The sequence below is a fragment of the Lissotriton vulgaris genome, chromosome 12 (genome assembly GCF_964263255.1).
Source record: "Lissotriton vulgaris chromosome 12, aLisVul1.2, whole genome shotgun sequence".
In the NCBI taxonomy this organism is placed as follows: Eukaryota; Metazoa; Chordata; class Amphibia; order Caudata; family Salamandridae; genus Lissotriton; species Lissotriton vulgaris.
The window spans coordinates 141,716,953-141,739,186 of NC_141700.1; the positions used below are offsets into that span (position 1 = coordinate 141,716,953).

General features: G+C 40.2%; 1 protein-coding gene across 1 annotated transcript in view; it reads right to left on the reverse strand.

Moving 5' to 3' along the window:
• Nucleotides 1-1,200: 1,200 nt before the first annotated feature.
• KCNJ10 (potassium inwardly rectifying channel subfamily J member 10) overlaps nucleotides 1,201-22,234 on the reverse strand; it is a 243,038-nt gene continuing 222,004 nt past the window's right edge. Inside the window, exon 2 of the mRNA XM_086947610.1 lies at nucleotides 1,201-9,679. Within this exon, the coding sequence (XP_086803736.1) occupies nucleotides 8,543-9,679 (1,137 nt within the window). The 3' untranslated portion in view covers nucleotides 1,201-8,542. The remainder of the gene's footprint in view (nucleotides 9,680-22,234) is intronic.

Genomic DNA, 22,234 nt, shown 5'->3' on the forward strand with positions numbered 1-22,234 from the left:
CTTTGTGGTCACCATGCGCTTTACAAAGACACATTATGTTATAAGTCTGTACCTACCTATCTATAATTACCTTCATGATAATGTCCTTGCTGTTCTGACATACAGACCCCTCTGGGAATGTACATGTTGGATCTAAGCTACTTCCCACCGTCTGGTTGCGGTCACGAACTGCACTCATCATGTAAGTAGGCCTGTCCCTTACACAGGAAGCCTAGGATGGCAAGTGCTGAGCCGCTGGCAGTGCAGCAGGAAGAGGATGTGGCCTAACGCTAGAGCAGTCGCCCTGGAAGCTGGGGAGCCGGATTCCAGTCTCAGCAGGGACACTCAACATCCTGTGATTCTGGGCAAATCACTTAAGCTCCCTGTGCCTAACAAAATGAATGTATCCATTTGTAACACAACTGGGGCCATATTACACATGACTGCGCCGGCGCTAGTTGTCGCTGTGCACCAGAGTATGCGCCCAATGGTATTAAAGAGGATCAGTTTGTAATGCGCCGTGATGTTGGTTTGAGCTCTCTGTTTAAGTGCCTTTGCGTCTGTGTGCATATTGTACTAGTGCTCAGACTCATACGCACATAAACAGAAACACAGTCTGACGCACCGCGACAACTAGCGCCGGCGCAGTCATGTGTAATATGACCCCTGGTGCTCATGTAAAGTGCTCCAATACCTTCGGGCCGAGTTTGCGCTACATAAAACTCACCCAAAAAACCACAACATTAATCTCTGCCTAGGCCACTATGCACCCCGCACCCTGATGACACCCCTGAGAGCAACATTGAGTTTAATCCATTGGTCACTGTACACATCCTCAGAAGGGTTTTCAGTAGCTCAGGTACTGGGGAGCATCTTCACAGTAAAATGGTACAGTGACCCCTTTACTTTGTGTTGTGCTGTCAGAACATGTACTACATAGAGGGCTGGTTCTTTGTTAAGCGGGCACACTGTGGCAGTCTGCACCAGTACACCCACCACGGGTGCGCGCCAAGATCAGTCAGCATAAATCAGGGCTCTGTGCCCATCGCTTCATTGCAGCAGCTCTAACCCACTCGCTGTCTCACAGTTGGCTTCTTTGTAATCATTTTCTAAATCATCGCCATGTTTCAACCCATTGCTTACTGTTTTAAGCTTGGTCTTCAGAAGGCTTTCAACAACACCCCAACATAACTCCATCCGTACAGGAATAGACACAAGCCATCAAAGGAAAATATCACTTTATGGGTCTCTCTGCAAGTGCTTAATTTCCAATTATGTGTTAAATATCTTTCTTCATAGGATAAGACATGTCTTACAGTTCAAACAACGTAAAAATTTAATCGATAGATGCATATTACAAAAACATGGCAGCATCCGAAATATTTACATAATGTCAGGAAATCCATATAATGTGGATACAAGTCTCGGCGACAATACAAACGTATGTACGACGTTGCAAATGCACCTTTTTCAATATTTTCCGCTTTGTTGCCATTTATATTTTGCACGCCTTGTGACGTTATCTGATCCTACACAATACTTTGATGATGCAGACATTTCTTTAACCACAGGATTTAATTTACATATTATAAGGCAAGCATGTTTTGGCCATTATAAACCAGAAAATTCAAAAATATATTTTTCAGTACCTACAAAGTTATTTGCCAAAGTGCCATTCATTTCACTGCGCCTTAAATGTGCAAACATTACAGTTGAGTTCGTTCTATTTGCTTGAATATTCTTTAGGACAGCGATAGAGACAATCAACCGTTACATAAAGTTATATATTAATATTTACTAAGGTGCAAAGTTAGTTCAGAACTAATAATAATAGCATATCAAACTTATAGAACGGATTAACAGAGGAGAAAAATCAGACTGATGAACCATGTCCGGCTAAAAATGAATTGTTTCCATTATTGAACTTAATAATAAAGGTAACATATTAATGTAGTATTCAAAAACACTTACTACAACCCCTCTAAAACACTGCGAATAACAGATTTTTTTTGTATACTCTCAACTCAGTGGTGCTCACTTTGGTCGACTTTGAAAGGATTAGAGGCTGTGTGAGCCCTGCTGAGATTCAAATCTAACAAAGTTTTACAGAGATTTAACCTGCAGATGCTGAATCGATGTAGCTTTATATGTTGCAGCCTATGTACAGCGCACTATATTCCCTGCTCAGGGACCTTGGATAAAGAAAGTCTTAGGGGTATATTCACAAGGATGTGGGATAACTATCGGCAAAGTAATTTATCTGCAAAAAAGTTAGCACTGCCTAACCCCCATTTTTTTCGCCTTGATAGCGTGGAATTCACAAGCGATAATTACGGTGAACGGCGGATAAAACAGGCGACAACACCATCGCAATGGCAATAGTTATTCCTGCGTTAGCAGGCGATAGCTGAGGATCGGCACACCAGCGCCAGATAACTCACTTTTCTCAACCCAGGCCATATCGCATTGTGCATATGCCCTACAAATATTAGGATGTGAGGGTTAGGATGTCAAGTGAATAACAAATGCAGTATACATTGGCTGGTTCATTTAACATTTGGCACCCAGCCTGAAAAACTGCTGTGTCAACAGAGGCCCTTTCCCCTACCTCTGCACCCCTGCTCTATTGAAAGACCATGCCAGCCAGCACCTACAAATGAAATATGGAAATGCATTCATGGGTGAATTCTGAGGGGTTGGCAGGTCATTAACCCCTTCGAGGCTGATGACGAGCTCAGCTCGTCATTAGCCACGGGTGACGTGTGCGGATGACGAGCTGAGCTTGTCATGTATCGCGGTAAGGTGTGGCTCTTGGCGGGGCTCCCTTTCATGCTGTGGATAGTCGTCCTGCTTAGCACCAGCAAAAGGCAGTTGTAAAATCCATGGTGCTACCGCGGTTTATCCCGTTTCTGCATCGCTTCCCAGTTCTGGCAGTTCGTTGTGAATGTGGTGTTGTGGTTTTCTCGTGTGTTTTTGCACGGGAACGCCTACTCTGCATCTCATTAGTCTTAGTTGGTGGTGTCCACTGTGGAGATAAATTTGGGGGCAGTTATCGCGGGAATACTGGTGTTGTCTGTAGTTTGCACCAGCTTGTAAATGGGGTGTTAAATCTATCTCCACCTTTGCTGCATTAAGGTGGAGATAAATCGGAGTTAACTCCTTGTGAATATGCCCTACGAGTTTCTGTTCGAATTTCAAAATGGCTCCTTCATACAATTAGATTAGGTTATCCTTGAAATAAAGGTCTTTATCTTTTTGGCCCTATTTATGGCCTTGGCTCCTCCCACTGAGTACCCATAGCCCCCTGCTGCACACAGTGGGCCCCTAAATTGACAAAAGCCAGCTCACCAAGCTTTTTACTGACCTACTATTGTAGAACTGTTGGTTTGTCACTGAATGCCTGCAGAAAACCAGGTGTATTGTTGTGACTCGAGTGGCAAGCCATTTGTGGCAGCAGAAGACCTAAGAATGGTAAGCAAGGGTGAGGAATGGTCACCGGACTGACTGTGACGAAGAAAGACCACTTATGCAGATCATCCTCATCATAGTCCATTACACGCAAGAGGCCTTCAAGCACCATCGGCCTCTACTGACAGGCCAGGCACAGAGGAAGCAAGAAGGAGAAGGAAAGGGGGACGAGGGAGAGAGAAAGAGAGAAGAGAGAGAGAAGAGAGAGAGAGAGAGAGAGAGAAAGAGAGAGAGAGAGAGAGAGAGAGAGAGAGAAAGAGAGAGGGATAGAGAGATGAGAGTGAGAGGGACAGAGAATTGCACGTACAGAAACATGCACAGACACACTAACACAATCACTTATTCAGGGCACAGAATTAACATACACACACACACACTACCAAAACTTACATAATGCCAAATTACTTACTTACACAGACACAACACACAATGCCAAACCTCTCACTCACACACACTCACTTTAGTCACAATTTGATCGATCACACATGACCCATGTACACTAGCAGGCACTCTTCATTCACACTAGAAAACTTACACACATTAAATCCACAGAGGCTATTTACCCAAAGTCCTTCCACCAGCAGTTCATACATTAATATTGTAGAAACAGCACACAAGTACAAACACCATTTACATTCATTCTGTTCTTACAGACAGACTATTCATGGGCACACAGAACTCACATACCCCCAAGAAGGATAACAATTCAGATTATTCCAGATCCCCACAGCTATAATAATGGTTTAGGCATCAGGTACTACTAATTTTTAATGTATATTGAATTACTAAACAACTGTTGTTGTGTTCATCTTTAATTTAGACAAACAGCGCCACCATGTGGCAGAGTGTCATGTGTGCCAGTTTAACAATTAATTACCAGTGCCGACCACCGGAAACCACTGCCTCAAATTAAGTATTGCTTGAGGGAGGGCTCCCATCCTGTCACCCACATGTGGAATCTTTTAAATACATCTCAGTGATTTAACCGAATAGAAACTTGAGCTAGTTGTTTGTTGAACTTACTACTTGTGCACATTTATTTACTGGCTGATGTTTATGAAAAATATGTGAGAGTGAATCGACTTAATGGCTTGTTTCCTAAAATCTTTCTTGTTCTGGAAAACTGGGAAAAATGTGTTGTGCACATGAATTAAGTAAAATAATGTTGTTGCTTGCAGAGGAAAGCAAACTATTCCCACAATGTCTTCATTTCCATCCTTGGTGGGGGGAGTGGGGGACTGAAACTGCACAGGACGGTGGGTCGGGTAGTTGTATTCCCTAACTATGGCCATCTTCATGATGGCCAGCAAACCTGTCTTAAAGCGAGGGAGCAATATTCACTGGATCAGAAGACAATGTCACCGTTTTCTTTAATACCTCAGCAAGTCCTGCAGCTCAAACGTCACAAACTAGCCATTTGCACAACATCTCCAGTTTTTTAGATGCAACCCACATCTTGATATTTATACTGCATAGCGACTAACTCTGTCTTCACCAAGCACTATGCAAATTGCTCAAGGAATTGTACACTGAGCATATATACTAAAATATTTTAGTAATAGTGACAGATTTTTCAATTTACTGCATAATCTTTCACCTTTGATTACTGAAATAATTTTAACTAAAAGGTTTGTATTGATTAGTAAGGGTTTCAGAGATGTGTGAAAGGCTTTTATAAATGTGGACATCTTAAATGTCTTCATGAAAGTATTTTAGGAGTTTAAAAGTTTGAATTACAGGGAGGAATACAATATTAATTTACTCCAGCAGTTTAAAAAAAAAATAATGAACAGTCTAACAGCCATATCATAGTTTTCAGCACAATTTGATTTTGTGTGCAGAAGCAAATGCTAGACGTTTTGCACAACTCTAGTGCCCAAATTTCCTATAGATCTGGAAAAAACTGAGATTCTTCCCCTTAAAACCAGGCTGCTAAGACGGCATTCGGTCAAGCTGTTATCAGGCAAGCACCCAGAGATAATTAAATTATCTGTGAATACTTTACATTTTCTGATTAGTCATTCAAACATTCATGATACCATGTACCCACATCAGATAAACGACAAGTGAAAAAGGTAATGTATTTTCTAAAATCAGAATTTCTTTTGAAAACAACCTTAAAACGTAACACTAAGTGTAAACTCTATCCTAACCATAGCCTTGTCACTTGCGATAGTGCTGAATTTAACAAAAACCTTGACCATAGCTGCATAACTAACACCAATCCTAACCCTACATTTGACTTTAACCCTAACGCTAATCCTTAGGTAATGACCATCTTGACCCAACTCTAACTTTGATCCCAACCTCTAACAACATTATTCCTGATTATAACCTAGATCTTGACCCTCATGCAAGCACCCATCCCACCAGAAATGAAAACAATATATTTCTTCTGCCTCTGATTTTTTTTTGTGTTGTAACAGAAGTGCTTAAAATACTCAGCCATTCTTTACCTTATACCCATAAAATGTTAACTATCTTGGTGACTTTGCTTTAAAACTAGTTTCTTTCACAATAGAAAGTTCTTTCAAATAAACATTGACTGTGGTTTGAGTGAATAATGAGATGATATGGCAGTGCATCCCTCAATGCGTTTGTATAGTGGTCACAGGTATGTTGTGGACACAGCGGCAATAGAGAAGATGCTCAAACTTTCAACCAACAAAAAAAGACAGTCTGGACCTTCAGGGAGGAGAAATATGAGGATAGAAAATACTGCCCACTGAAACCTCTGCTTGAGCCCTGGAAACAAGGAACCTTGACTGCCATGTTCTAACGTAGCATCCTGTAGTAAGTAGATACTCTAGAGCGAGTGAATATCCGCGCAGGGGAGGAAAATAATCAAAAATATATTTATTCTTCTTCATCTCCTTTTCCTCCCACTCTTACCCAGAGTTGGATCTTCAATTAGGGACTTTTGGCACATGCCTCTAGTTCTATCTACACAAGCTCAAGAAGGAACTGACCCTGTAGGGCTAGCATGGAGGCTGGAGCCCAAAGATTTGGATATGGGCTTCCCTAGAATCACTTGTGAACAGGAACCTCTGAGCTGATACCAGGGCCTTTGTTACAATATGGCACAGTCTCATATCTGTAAATCTGTAAATGTAATCAGGATCGAGATAAGTGCTTCTCTTAACAGGAAGCCAACGAAGTGAGGATAAAGCATGGGCCACATGGTCTTATCGGCCTGAAGTGGCTCCATTCTGGCATCCAGGTTTTGTACCCACATTAGAAAATTGGAATGTTGGAATGTTGAGCGCTTGAGCACCAGTGTTCTGGGCTTCTAATGGCCAAAGAAGCCCGAACCATCAACATTCCAATGTTTAACAAAGGCCTTACGAGGCACGAGGAGATTTTAACCCTCTCGGGCCCCATAAAGCCTTTATTTGACAAATTAGAACATTCTGCCCTCTAGGGGCATAATATTCTAATAGCTTTAGAGCTCTCCATAGCGGGCTCTATCGGCCATTAATGGCCATCTCCCTTGTTTAAAGCTGGAGTGGACCTTTAATGGCCAGTAGAACCCACTAAGGGTGGTCGAAGGCTATATTAAAGAATGAGGATGACTATCTTCAAGACCCAGGTACAGAGCATTGCAGTAGTCCATCTGTGAAGAGGTAAAATGTTTTTGGTTTGAACTTTAGGAGAGAAGGGAAAGGCATGCAAGATGCTTAGATCCTTTTCAAAACTTGATTACATTGACTTGGTGGAGTGGTGTAAACTGAGCACAGAAATTTTAAAATGTTCAACTTGGGTATCTCATTCGCCAAGAACTTTGTGGCCAAAATGGAAAATGCCAGACAGAGGATAGGTCAAAAGCAAAGTAAGATATCAGGTTTTATTTCTGTTACGGTTCAGTGGGTTAAGGCTCTTCTGGGCTTCAACCTTTGACAGACATTGATGACAATTAGTTGCACCTGTACTTAGGAGTACAAACTGCAGCCATCTTGGTTGGCCATGTTCCTCTGCACTTGGCCGAGAGTGGTGTTTTCACATGGGTATGGGGTATGGGGGAGGGAGGAGAGCTGCTACATATGGATCTAACTTTCACTGTTCTCCAGCAGTGACAACGCTACCATAAATGCGCCCTCATTAAATCAACCTATCAGAAAATTAGTCATTGAAACAACGTCAAACACCTGTGTGTTTACTCAATGCTTAATCAAAAAACTAACTCCCTATATACTGTATCTGCTAAAAACAAAATGCCAATAGAAAGAAACACAGGACAAGCGTTGTTTCGCCATACAATGATATACTATACATGATATCCGGTGCTGGTGCTGGGTACACACACACACATCTGCAAATTTGAAGAAGCTTTAGCATGCCCACCATCATTAAAAAAGGCCATCTGAAACATATTCATGTAGTGAAAAGGCACCAGGTGCAATCTGCACCATGCCACCCCATGGTATCTTCAAACGTTAGTTCATGAGGCCTGTTCCATGGTCCACTGCCCTCAATTACTGTAGAAGCTGCCATGAGGAAGGGTTCTTTAAGTTGTAAGTGAAAAATGATTAGCAAAGGATCATCATGAGCCTATCCTGTTCCTTGGTAACACACCTAACAATCAAGGGCCAGGTTCTATTTATCTAGTTTATCTTCCAGAATAGATTTAACTCTGATTAGCAACTACCCCTTCAATAAAAAGAGTCTTAAAAATATAACACAAAAATTCATTAAAAACATTGAAAAAAGGAATGTAATCTTCTTATAGGTTCTGCTGTATATTAGCTGCATGCTACAAAATATGGATAGCTCCGGTAAATCTAAATAAACTCCATAACATTTCTAGTCAAGAAGAACATTTAAGGTGATGGTCTTTCTCTCCAGACAAGATTGCCCTGTTTGAAACAGCTTGAGATGCTTCCAGTCCAGGCCAGGTACCGTGTTGCCATCAAGTTCTGCCACTTGTCTTTTCAAAGATGCCGACAGTACGGAGTGTGTACCAACACTTTCCTGTCTGACTCCAAAGAAAATGGAAAATGGAGAGGTGGATCAAAGGAAAACTTAGGAGAAGTTCGGCTGGCGATCTAAGTTAGAATCAAAAGGGTTTCCACAAGTCCCCCTTACAGATTCACCATGATCAAACATTGCTGATGCGGACATTATGGGGACTCCCATCTTTCTCGGGTTTGTCCCTAAAGGACTCTTCTAATTTCAGTTTCTCTGAATCTCCACACCGTAGAGTCTCATGGATACAGCATGGTGGATCCACCTTGGCAACGCGGTCAAAGAAAGTGAAGTCGGCCACGTACTTCCCACTGGATGAGAGAGAGATGAGCGGGGTGAACTCGTAACCCCACAGTATTTCCTCTGGTAAGTAGGAGGTGCGCACCTGGCAGGTTGCACTGGTGGATTCCACTGTGCCACTGAGGATCACCACCAATTCAAAGTCCCCATCTCCGGAACGCAGGGCAATGTCCCGCAAGGGGCTGTTCTCATCAACAATATGGTAGAAGGTTAATGGAAGAATCAGGAAAGGGCTATCGGAAGAGGTGTCTACTTGAAAATTCACATTGATCTGATTAAGCCGAACATTCTCACCTTCCTTGGTGAGGTAGGTCTGTAGAAGCTTACCAGTCACTTGACAACCAATCAACAGGCTTTTTCTCATGTTAGCAACACGGATCATCAAACACAATTTGCTGTCATGTTTGGCTACCACTGCATGCTGGCTGAATTTTATAGTCTCAGCCCTTTTCTTAGGGCGAGCTATTTTAGCCAAGAAGGTCCCAGTGATGAAAATTTCCATGATCGTCGTCAGAACGAGTTGGCCGATGAGTAGTATTATGGCAAAAGGACACTCTTCGCTGATATATCGGAAACCATATCCAATAGTGGTCTGAGACTCTAGGGAGAAAAGGAAGGCGCCTGTTAAGGTGTGAACTTGCATGACACAGGGTGTGTGATTTGCTGGTGCGTCAAATTCCAAGAGGTCCCCATGCACCAGGGCGACCAGGTACCATATAATGCCAAAAACAAACCATGTGCCGACGAATGTTGCTGAGAAGAGAAGCAGTTTGTATCTCCATTGCATGTCAATGAAAGTTGTCCACAGGTCCTTAAGGTACAGGAAGCCTTTATCAGTGATGTGGTCCATGCGCACGTTGCTGCGGCCATCTTTTGTCATCACCCGCCTCCTCCGCAGGCCTGAACCAATCAGTGGCCGACTGTCTGTCTGCGTGGTCTGACTGTAGTATATTTTGCCTGAGGAAGTCATCTAGAAAAAAAAGAGCATAGAAGACAAATGAATGCATGGATTATAGGTTTATATACATTTCACTTCCATTAAGAGCACTGGACTACTGTTAAATGAGTACAAACTAAGACAAATGTATGAAATATGATCGACAACAAAATAAAACTGAATGTAGAAGTCACAGCACAAGATATATTGACAATAAGATGGGAGAGATAATGTCACAGTTTTTTTAACCATGATTTTCAATTCAGATGAGTAGCAAAACAGTAATAAACAGAGCATTCCAAAATTTTGCAACAAGTAAAATAAAAATAGGCAGCAAATGTACAGTGATAGGGGTCTGACAAAAAAAGTGAAAGTGATTAGGACCAATAACACCAAGTAAACTGGCAAAATCAAGTTCAAGATTACAGACCCTAATTAATAACGCATGGGAATGAAAGTAATAATAACAATAGTGGTATTAAATTGATTCTCAGAGTATCACCCTATTTAAAGGCTGCTCGGCAGAGAATGGAGGAGTGGTAAAACTGTTACTGCAGACTGGTCATTTCCCTGAATCTGTTCAGTCCACTGAAGGCAGCAGAGAGGATGCATGGAAAACCCTCACTTCACAAGAAGGTCCATCAGTGCTGTAACCCCGTGGAGCTAAACAATTGATCTGTACATGGGTTATTGGACTTTTTACCGGCATTCTAGAAAATTATAGATGAGACTAATATGTGGAGATAATAGATTTAAATTCCACAAAGAACTTGGAGTAAAATTATCAAGATTTTGTGCAGCCGCAAAGTCATACGAAGTGCTTGATATGGGATTTACATTCCAGTACAATTTTTGTGTGGTGTAAAAGTGCCCTATTGGTAGGGAAAATGTTTTCCTTGGGTGGTACTTGGGTATTCCTGAGCAGTCACTTAAGTTTATTTCCTCAAAACCCATCTACTAAAATCGTGAAACCGGGCATTGCATCAAAAATCCAGCCTCCTCAAGACAGGTGCAAAGAGAGAGAAATATTTGTCTTTCCACTTACATTTCACACTTTGCATGTGTGCTACATACACCACACAGTCCACATCCAATGTGTGAGCATGAAAAAAATGGCATAAAATTTCGGATTGGAAGGATACCCTTCCACCATGGTGCAAAAGTGCGTGAGAGGCACTTAGCACCCTTAGGGAGTGCTGCACAAGGGAAGAGCATAGCAGCAAGCATGTGATATTTAGTAAATATGGCACTGCCTTCCTAGCTCAATGATGCGCAGAAACTTTGGGGCAGATTTACAAGCCCCTTGCACCACTTTTACGTCATTGTTAACAAGGGAAAAATGACGCAAAAGTGGCGCAAGGGGTTTGTAAATCTGCCCCTTTGATTCCTACACTGCGTTGCACCACGTCTTTGTAAACCTATCTCTCAGTGTCAAAAGCATTAGTAGAATAGCGATCCTTAAGGATGACATACATAAAAAAGTGTCAAGCTCTTACTTTCATTGTAAATAAAAATGCCAAGCATGCTTTGCGCAACTGTGGGAAATTTATTCAAGAATTGTGCCAGAAATATTACCAGTCTACTGCCAATATCATTACCAGGTTGCTGTGGGAAATTAATTCAATAATGGTGCCAGAAATATTACCAGTCTGCTGTGGGAAATTCATTCAGGAATTCTGCCCGCCAGTAACATTACTAGTGTGCAGTGGGAAATTCAATCCAGAATTGTGCCAGTATCATTATCTGTCTGCTGTGGTAAATTCATTCAGGAACTGTTTCAGAAATATTACAAGTCTATTGCCAATATCATTACCAGGTTGCTGTGGGAAATTCATTCAAGAATTGTGCCAGAAATATTACCAGTCTGCTGTGGGAAATTCATTCAAGAATGATGCCACTATATTTACCAGTCTGCTGGGGAAAATTCATTCTGGAATTGTGCCAGAAATATTACCAGTCTGCTGTAGGAAATTCATTCAAGAATTCTGCCAGTATCATTACTAGTGTACTGTGGGAAATTCATTCAAGAATTGTGCCAGGTGGCAGCTGGATCGTACCCTCTTACAGAATACATTATGGGTAGAGAGCTTCAGAGAATGGATAAAAGAGTTTTTTTTGGTCAATAAGGATTCAGCAGAGCCTTTTGCAATATGGGGCGCATTTAAAGCTGCAGCCCGAGGACAGATTATAGCATATTCCAGCAACAAGGCAAACGTCCGTAAGGGAAAAATATCTACCCTTCAGTGTATCGCTGAGAAAGAATACGCATTAAAACTGCATCAAATGCCTAATAAATGGGGACAAGCCAAAGCATCGCTCAGGGACTTCTTTATTTTGGAAGAGATAAACAGCTCAAAGGCCTTCCAGCAAAAACTATATGAAGATAGTCAACTGATGGGGAAGCTTTTGGCTAACTCGATCCGAAAAAAACAAGAGTCCTCTGTTATTTTGAAAATTCAGGATCCCCTCGGTGGCACAGAGACTCGGAGTGAGGGGATCGCGAAAATATTCCTAGATCATTACAAGAGAATCTATTCTCCTGCTATTCAAGTGGAAGAAACACTAATCAGGGAATATTTTGACAATCTGGATATACCCAAAATTTCTGTCTCCAGGCATAATCAAATAAATAGTGAAATAAGTTCCCTAGAAATACAAAATGGTATAAAGGAAACAGAGGGAGCGAAAGCCTCAGGTATAGATGGGTTCCCAATTGAGTTTTATAAGGTGTTTTTGAAGGAACTAGAAGACCCCTTGAAAAATCTATTTAATTATATTCGACTTGGCGGGACGGTTCCTTTAGAGTTCAAAGAGTCCACAATTATTAGTTTCGTGAAGAAAGATAAAAACCCCGAGGATGTGAATTCCTTTAGACCAATTAGTCTGTTGAACTCGGACTATAAGATCTTTATGAAAATCTGGGCTCAAAGATTTGTGTTCGCAGCCCAGGAGGTAATACATCAAGACCAGACGGGGTTTATAGCCGGTCGCTATATGGCTGCTAATACAGAATATTTGATACAGGCGTTAGATTTTTTTAATATTAACTCAATCCCTGCATGCATCTTAATGATTGATGCAGAAAAAGCGTTTGATTTAGTTAACTGGTCAGTTTTATTTACTTCCTTGGGTTATTTTGGGTTCCCTGCTCTAATTATTAATATGCTACAGAATATTTATGAAGGGGCATCAGCACAGGTTATAATTAATGCTAGGCAAGCAGGGAAGATAAAAATCGAGGCACTAGACAGGGGTGCCCCTTATCCCCTTTGCTTTTCACTTTTTTTATTGAACCTCTAGTAATAAAATTAAGGAATAATGTAGCAATATCTCCCCCAATCGTTGGAATGTCAAAACTAAAATTATTCGCAGACGATATTATCTTATATATGGCCCCCGATAAAGAAAATATTCTTCATCTTATGAAAGATCTTAAGGAATACGAAAAGATTGGGGGTTATAAGATCAATGAAAAAAAAACAGAAGTTCTTGTTTTATGCTCAAATTCAGATTTTCTTCCGCTAGAACTTCAGCCCCAAGCAGAAAAACGGGATCCAATAAGATACCTAGGGATCTATGTAACCAGGGAGTATCAAGAACTTTTTCGTTTAAATTATTTAAAAACGAAGAACAAAATCAAGAGCTTACTTGAACAATGGGACCTGTTGCCTTTGTCTTTGATTGGCAGAGTGGCTTTGGTAAAGATGAACGTACTGCCCTTGCTTTTATTCTTGTTTAGCAATATCCCAATTAAAGTTAACATGGCCTTTTTTAATGAACTTGAATCCATGCTGAGGAGATTTATTTGGAATAAAAAGGCCTCAAGAGCCAAGCTTTCGGTGGTACAACTTTCAGTAAACCTAGGTGGACTCGCTCTGCCCCATTTTAAAACATATTATGAAGCAGCTTTTTTTGACATAGTGGCGGGATTATTAAGGAACAGACAGACAAGAGACAATTTTTTTTGGGATAAAATGCTTGAGGAATCAGGCTCTCAAATTTTTTTCTTTTTAAAAACTGCAAAGCTTCCTAAGAAAACCAGATATAAGACACTGATGGGATATGCATCAAGATTACGGCTCTTATTTAAAAAATATGGTTCAGATGGATCTATCTATTTGAAACTGATAGAATGTGCTAAGATGGGTCTTCAGATATCTTTGAATCACCTGCTAGAATGGGAATCCGCTGGATTTGGGGAAATAAGGCACCTACTCATCCAAAATTCTGTAATTGGCTGGCAAACGGTAATAGATAGAGCACATCCTAGACGTATTAGGTTCTTCGAATATATACAACTGGTCAATTTTATAAAAAAAAGAAATAGGAGGGCTAGATACAACACCTAATGTTTTGTTAACAACTCTATATGGGGAGAAACATACAGGTATTGGATTCTGGTATAAAAAGCTCTTCCCCTCTGGACCATCTCCTATAACTGCTTGTCACTTAGAAAAAATAAGCCTTATGACTCAGTGTGTTTTTACAGATAAAGACTGGGAAGTTATATGTCATTTAGGAAACAAAGCACTCCGTGCAGCTAATTTTAAACGTATGTCTTTTTTTTCTCGTTGGTTGTTATATTATACCCCTGAGGCTTTGCAGAAAATATTCCCTGCATACGAGAACAAATGTTTCAGATGTAAAACTAGGGGTCAGGGTGGCTGGCAACATATCTTCTTCTCCTGTCCTAAGTTAGAATCCTTTTGGAAGGGGATTTTTATAGACATAGAGATGGCAATTGGGAAAATTCTACTACCAGAGGTAGAGATAGCCCTTTTCGGTATCTGTAAAGATAGGAACAGGTTTAACAAATCAGAAGAAGTGTTTATTTTTATCTCTACGGCGGTAGCACGATCTTTAATCTTACAAAATTGGAAATCTATGATAGCCCCATGCCAATTAAAATGGATTAATAAAATGAGAAGAACATGTAACTTTGAGAGAGCCTATGCAGGTAGAGTGGGAGCGATTGCTAAGTTTGAAAGGAACTGGAAATATTTTGAGATGCTTGAATCGATAAAAGGAAGTTAATAGTCTTATTTAAGTCAAATTTTTAGAATGTATTGCTTCTACATTTTTAAGAATTTCATCTACATATTTAATCTGCTATATTATACCAGTCGTTTGTGTATTCCATCATAGATATATTAATTTGTTAACGTTGTGCGATTTTGCATTTGTACTTTAAAGAAATAGGATAATACTCCTCCTGATATATATTGTCGGTCCACCCACTTTAACGCTCTAGTCTCTTTACATATGCCAACTTTACATGTTACTGCACTAGCACTTTAAAAAAAAAAAAAAAAAAATGTACAATAATATTCTTGCTGTTTTAAATTAGCGGCTTCCATACTACAGTGCACTAGCACTTTATTAATCCGTATTGTAATCTTGATGTTTGTTCCATACCAATAGTTTTTATATTTTCAATCTGACTACGTTTTTGTTTTAGCTTTTTATGAAAGGAAAAACGTTTAGTCATACGTCATTGCAGTTTGTGTAGTTTTGTCTCTTGTATATTGCCTGGAAATTTTTTCTAATTATGAAGTAATCAATGTACCAATGTTTATCCTACGGCTTTTTTAATAAAAAAAAAAAAAAAAGAATTGTGCCAGTATCATTACCAGTCTGCTAAGGGAAATACATTCTGGAATTGTGCCACTTTCATTACCAGTCTGCTGCAGGAAATTCATTCAAGAATTCTGCCACTATCATTACTAGTGCCCTGTGGGAAATTAATTCAAGAAATGTGCCAGAAATATTACCAGGCTGGTGTTGCAAATTCATTCAAGAATTGTACCAGAAATATTACCAGTCTCCTGTGGGAAATTCATTCAGGAAATGTGCCAGAAATAGTAACAGTCTGTTGTGGGTAATTCATTCCGGAATTCTGCCAGTAACATTACTAGTGTGCAGTGGGAAATTCATTCAAGAATTGTGCCAGTATCATTATCTGTCTGCTGTGGGAAATTCAGTCAAGAATTCTGCCAGTATCATTATCTGTCTGCTGTGGGAAATTCAGTCAAGAATTCTGCCAGTATCATTATCTGTCTGCTGTGGGAAATTCATTCAAGAATTCTGCCAGTATCATTATCTGTCTGCTGTGGGAAATTCATTCAAGAATTCTGCCAGTATCATTATCTGTCTGCTGTGGGAAATTCATTCTGGAATTGTGCCACTATCATTACTAGTGCCCTGTGGGAAATTCATTCAAGAAATGTGCCAGAAATATTACCAGGCTGGTGTTGCAAATTCATTCAAGAATTGTACCAGAAATATTACCAGTCTCCTGTGGGAAATTCATTCAGGAAATGTGCCAGAAATAGTAACAGTCTGTTGTGGGTAATTCATTCCGGAATTCTGCCAGTAACATTACTAGTGTGCAGTGGGAAATTCATTCAAGAATTGTGCCAGTATCATTATCTGTCTGCTGTGGGAAATTCAGTCAAGAATTCTGCCAGTATCATTATCTGTCTGCTGTGGGAAATTCAGTCAAGAATTCTGCCAGTATCATTATCTGTCTGCTGTGGGAAATTCATTCAAGAATTCTGCCAGTATCATTATCTGTCTGCTGTGGGAAATTCATTCAAGAATTCTGCCAGTATCATTATCTGTCTGCTGTGGGAAATTCATTCTGGAATTGTGCCACTATCATTACTAGTGCCCTGTGGGAAATTCATTCAAGAAATGTGCCAGAAATATTACAAGGCTGGTGTTGCAAATTCATTCAAGAATTGTACCAGAAATATTACCAGTCTCCTGTGGGAAATTCATTCAGGAAATGTGCCAGAAATCGTAACAGTCTGTTGTGGGTAATTCATTCCGGAATTCTGCCAGTAACATTACTAGTGTGCAGTGGGAAATTCATTCAAGAATTGTGCCAGTATCATTATCTGTCTGCTGTGGGAAATTCAGTGAGGAATTCTGCCAGTATCATTATCTGTCTGCTGTGGGAAATTCAGTCAAGAATTCTGCCAGTATCATTATCTGTCTGCTGTGGGAAATTCATTCAAGAATTCTGCCAGTATCATTATCTGTCTGCTGTGGGAAATTCATTCAAGAATTCTGCCAGTATCATTATCTGTCTGCTGTGGGAAATTCATTCTGGAATTGTGCCACTATCATTACTAGTGCCCTGTGGGAAATTCATTCAAGAAATGTGCCAGAAATATTACCAGGCTGGTGTTGCAAATTCATTCAAGAATTGTACCAGAAATATTACCAGTCTCCTGTGGGAAATTCATTCAGGAAATGTGCCAGAAATAGTAACAGTCTGTTGTGGGTAATTCATTCCGGAATTCTGCCAGTAACATTACTAGTGTGCAGTGGGAAATTCATTCAAGAATTGTGCCAGTATCATTATCTGTCTGCTGTGGGAAATTCAGTCAAGAATTCTGCCAGTATCATTATCTGTCTGCTGTGGGAAATTCAGTCAAGAATTCTGCCAGTATCATTATCTGTCTGCTGTGGGAAATTCATTCAAGAATTCTGCCAGTATCATTATCTGTCTGCTGTGGGAAATTCATTCAAGAATTCTGCCAGTATCATTATCTGTCTGCTGTGGGAAATTCATTCTGGAATTGTGCCACTATCATTACTAGTGCCCTGTGGGAAATTCATTCAAGAAATGTGCCAGAAATATTACCAGGCTGGTATTGCAAATTCATTCAAGAATTGTACCAGAAATATTACCAGTCTCCTGTGGGAAATTCATTCAGGAAATGTGCCAGAAATAGTAACAGTCTGTTGTGGGTAATTCATTCCGGAATTCTGCCAGTAACATTACTAGTGTGCAGTGGGAAATTCATTCAAGAATTGTGCCAGTATCATTATCTGTCTGCTGTGGGAAATTCAGTCAAGAATTCTGCCAGTATCATTATCTGTCTGCTGTGGGAAATTCATTCAAGAATTCTGCCAGTATCATTATCTGTCTGCTGTGGGAAATTCATTCAAGAATTCTGCCAGTATCATTATCTGTCTGCTGTGGGAAATTCATTCAAGAATTCTGCCAGTATCATTATCTGTCTGCTGTGGGAAATTCATTCTGGAATTGTGCCACTATCATTACTAGTGCCCTGTGGGAAATTCATTCAAGAAATGTGCCAGAAATATTACCAGGCTGGTGTTGCAAATTCATTCAAGAATTGTACCAGAAATATTACCAGTCTCCTGTGGGAAATTCATTCAGGAAATGTGCCAGAAATAGTAACAGTCTGTTGTGGGTAATTCATTCCGGAATTCTGCCAGTAACATTACTAGTGTGCAGTGGGAAATTCATTCAAGAATTGTGCCAGTATCATTATCTGTCTGCTGTGGGAAATTCAGTCAAGAATTCTGCCAGTATCATTATCTGTCTGCTGTGGGAAATTCAGTCAAGAATTCTGCCAGTATCATTATATGTCTGCTGTGGGAAAATCATTCAAGAATTCTGCCAGTATCATTATCTGTCTGCTGTGGGAAATTCATTCAAGAATTCTGCCAGTATCATTATCTGTCTGCTGTGGGAAATTCATTCTGGAATTGTGCCACTATCCTTACTAGTGCCCTGTGGAAAATTCATTCAAGAAATGTGCAAGAAATATTACCAGGCTGGTGTTGCAAATTCATTCAAGAATTGTGCCAGAAATGTTACCAGTCTGCTGTGGGAAATTCATTCAAGAATTCTGCCAGTATCATTACCAGTCTGGGAAATTCTTTCAATAAATGTGACAATATAATTATCCGTCTGATGGCTTTGCCTGCCAAAGAGAACTGGCACAGTTTTTACATCTAAGTCGAGGGTATTGTAAATAATAATGAACAATTAACACAATGAATCTTTGTAGTAAAGTGAAAACATATCTAGCCATACAGGAAAGTGAACAAGCGTCTATTTAAGGAAATTAATTTGAAAACAGCGACAAGCTTAACATTGTGGAAGCAGGTGAATTTAAGAACGTGTGCTTTTTTTAACCACATGATTACAGTTTTAAAATACTAATACATTACAAGCCAATTTGACAAATTACTAAATCCTGACACAAACCTCTTTCTGCCGCTAGATGTCAGTAAATAACTATAAAAGCAAAAACCAGTGCTGAAAAAATATTGCTAGTTCTTCTACTAAGGGAAAACAACTCCACCCACAATAACCCTGTCGCCCACCAGAGCTGCATCTGTTTAATACCAATGAATGACTAAGTTATCAGTGCTTAAGCTTATATGTATCTTGCAAAGGGCTTTGTTGTTTATGACCCAGACTAATGGTGCTATATAAACTGGTACATACATTTCTTGCTACCTACGTATTTTGTGTTGTTAGTCCAGTAAAACTCTATTTATGAATTTTCTAAGATGCATTATGTTGGAAGTCTCTTGTCTAGGTTTCTTAGATGTGCCTTTTGGCCACACCCCTTTTAAATAACCCTATATTTTTTCATCTACTTTTACGCCCTCACCCAGTTTACTCAATCTTTCTTCATCTCTTTATCATTCTTCGCACAGCTAGGTTGTTTACCCCTCTTTTCTCTCTACTATGTTTTCAATCAATCAATCGTAAACTTTATTTCGGTCTTATGACCATAGAAGTGAAAATACAAACATTTCATTACAACAGAATCGTTAGATACATGCTAGAAATACGACGAGAATAAGATACAACTAATGCTAAAAATACAAATGATACAAAGCAATAAAGCACAAAGGTACAGCGGGGGCCTGTTATGAAAGAGTAATAAATGTCAAAGCCCATCATAAATTAGTTTGCCATTTGTATAGAACTAAAATGGCAAAGACCCTAAGAGCATGTTTTGCAGATTAAAACAAAAATTAGATCTATATCACGATTAGGGCCCCCGGTTTTATGGTACTTATTTCTTTAACATCCCCTTCCGTATTTACCCATATTTATTTTTTGGCCATTTTATCTGTATTTATCCATATTTATTTTGTGTTTTGAATATTTCTGAAGTTGTAGAACTGTAAATTTCCATATTTATTTAACCGAGAGACGCACACTCAAACATTAAGGTCTGTTGGGTTTTAGCTATTTAAGCTGCCAAATATTACATAACAGTACATCCACTCAGGGCCGGACTGGCTGTAACGGGCACCGGGCGTTTCCCTGGTGGGCCGCTAGGGTCGGGACGATTTTGGGCCCCTTTGGCCCATTTTTGTTACAGAGCTGTTTTTGCAGCATAGCTGCAAAATCAGACCCCGTAACAAAGTCGGACGAAACTGGCCCTAGCAAACAGCTCGGCCGCTCCCAGGGGGGCCGGCCGAGCTCTTTGCAAGTGCCAGTTTTGGTTCCCAATTCGGCCCTGCATCCACTGGTAAATATCAGCATTAAACCATAAATGTATGTTAACACATGCTGTTATTTAAAGACATGTAATCCTGTTTTTTAATTTTCCAAGCTGTCAAGCTGCTCCGCTGTTGGGCTATAGTTTATGAAAGACAGCACTAAGAGTCACTTAAAAGAAGCATCATTTTCTGTATTTATCCACTTTTAAAAATAAATGCAGACAGAAAACACATTGTTTTCTGTCTGTATTTGTCTGTAAAAATCATTCTGTCTGTATTTGTCTGTAAAAATCCATAAAAATAGTAAACAGGGGCCATTAATTACAATTTAAGAACTAAATAAAAGGTACATTAAAAAGATTATCTTAAGAGCATCCAAATGTTTTAATGTTATAGCTTCAGGAAAGACCTTCTAATATGCCACACAGTACCAAGAAACTTTGCTACAGTGCAAACGACTACAGAGCTAGTGTCAGTTTTTAAGATGAACAGCGCCTCTTGGTGGCACCGGATGCCAAAGCATATGCAAATGCGGGCTAACCATTTGGCTCTCAGCCCTGTGTATAATGGACAGGCAAAAAAATATATGACCTATCGATTCCACAGCATGATGGCAGCGTGGACAATGTTGTGAATCACTGAAAAGTGGATGCCAGGAAGCTGTAAAGGCGTTCACTGGAAGTGAACCAAACCTAAATTGCATAAACAGCTTCCTGTCTTGGGCAATCGTAATGGCATCCAGGTAATATTCATATGAAGCAAGCTGTTTAAACGCCATAAACTCAGTAGTTAGGCGACCCCATAACAAATGTTTTCTTACCCAACCTCTACTCATACCTTAACTTTTGTACCTCCCCCCTATGTTATACCATTGTTTCTATACCTCCTGCCTATACCATTGGCCGCAGACCTATACTCCACTATCTCTGCCTATACCCATGTGCCTGTGTAACTGCCTGAACTCTGTACCTGTGTACCTAACTAGTCCTTTATTTCTCTCTCTCTTACCATTACCTAGCCCCTCACTCCTTATCTATACCCCAGGTTCTCTTCACTATCTCCTCTAACTCTTTCGAGCTCCTATGCCACTGCTCAGCACTTTATAATGTAACCTTATACCCCAGCCCTGATTTTTCCTAGACCCTCTACCACTCACTCTAACTAGCATCTCAACCCGAGTGCATTGGGTCTCGCACCCTTCCTATACCCTGTTATATTTACCCCTCACACATGCCCTCACACCGCTAGTCCTGCATAGCTTGTATCTGATTACCTCTGCACCTATCTATAACATATTTCTACCTCTAACTATATCCACGTACCTCCGCCAATTCTTATATCCCACTGCCACTCTCCCACTATACCCTAGCACCTTTACCCCTGCCTATACCCTAGTAACTTTAACTCTGTCACCACCAGTATTTTCAGAACATGTTCTCTGGAAGCAAAATGCAGCCAAGGTCACCTTAGATCATACCAGTGTGGTGTGAGGTATTTAAGCCTTTGCAAAATTTTTTGTTGCACTCTTTGTCGTTCGCGCAATTTAATCTAGCGCAATTTATGCAAAATGTTGAAAATCAGGCAAGTGCAAATTTTCGCACAACCTTTTACTGTAGAGGGCTGGTTCGAACACAAAATGTGTCTTGGGAGACCTTTGCAGTTATCCGCTGATCCCTACACAGCACAACTCATGGTAATTACTGAACTGCTGATCATGGTGTGAAAGTGAAGTTTGTACAATAACCAGATTGTTTCTATTCTGCAGTTACTCCTTTGTTCATATTAATCGGTCTGGTCATCAGACACATCCACTCACAACTTTTGAGAAGCGATCACAAACTGCTAACCCGTAAAAAAAAAATGTTGAACTGACAGGGAGATACGTCAGTGATCAAAATATGCAGCTACCACATTTACGAATTTTTCATAGTAAATTTGAGGGGGGCCTATTTATGAGGCCTTCCGTCACTTTTGCGCCGCCTGTCCGTCACTGATGCACCAGCGTTAAAAATTTGCCTTTTTCCACCATATTTACAAAGTGATGCATCTAGGTAGATGCGTCATTTTGTAAACTCCTGCGCCACATTATACTTGCGCCAGGTATAATGTATGCAGGGGGGGGAGGGGGCGTTCCAACGCAAGAAAGTGTCGTTGAAGTGATGGGATGAAATCTATAAGATTTCACTACGCTTTTTCTTGGATGCAAATGCATCAAAATCTTACGTGTGCCTCATGGGACTTGCCCATGTGTAAGGACCCATTGCTGGAGTTGCGTCACTTTGGTGACACACTCGGGCAATG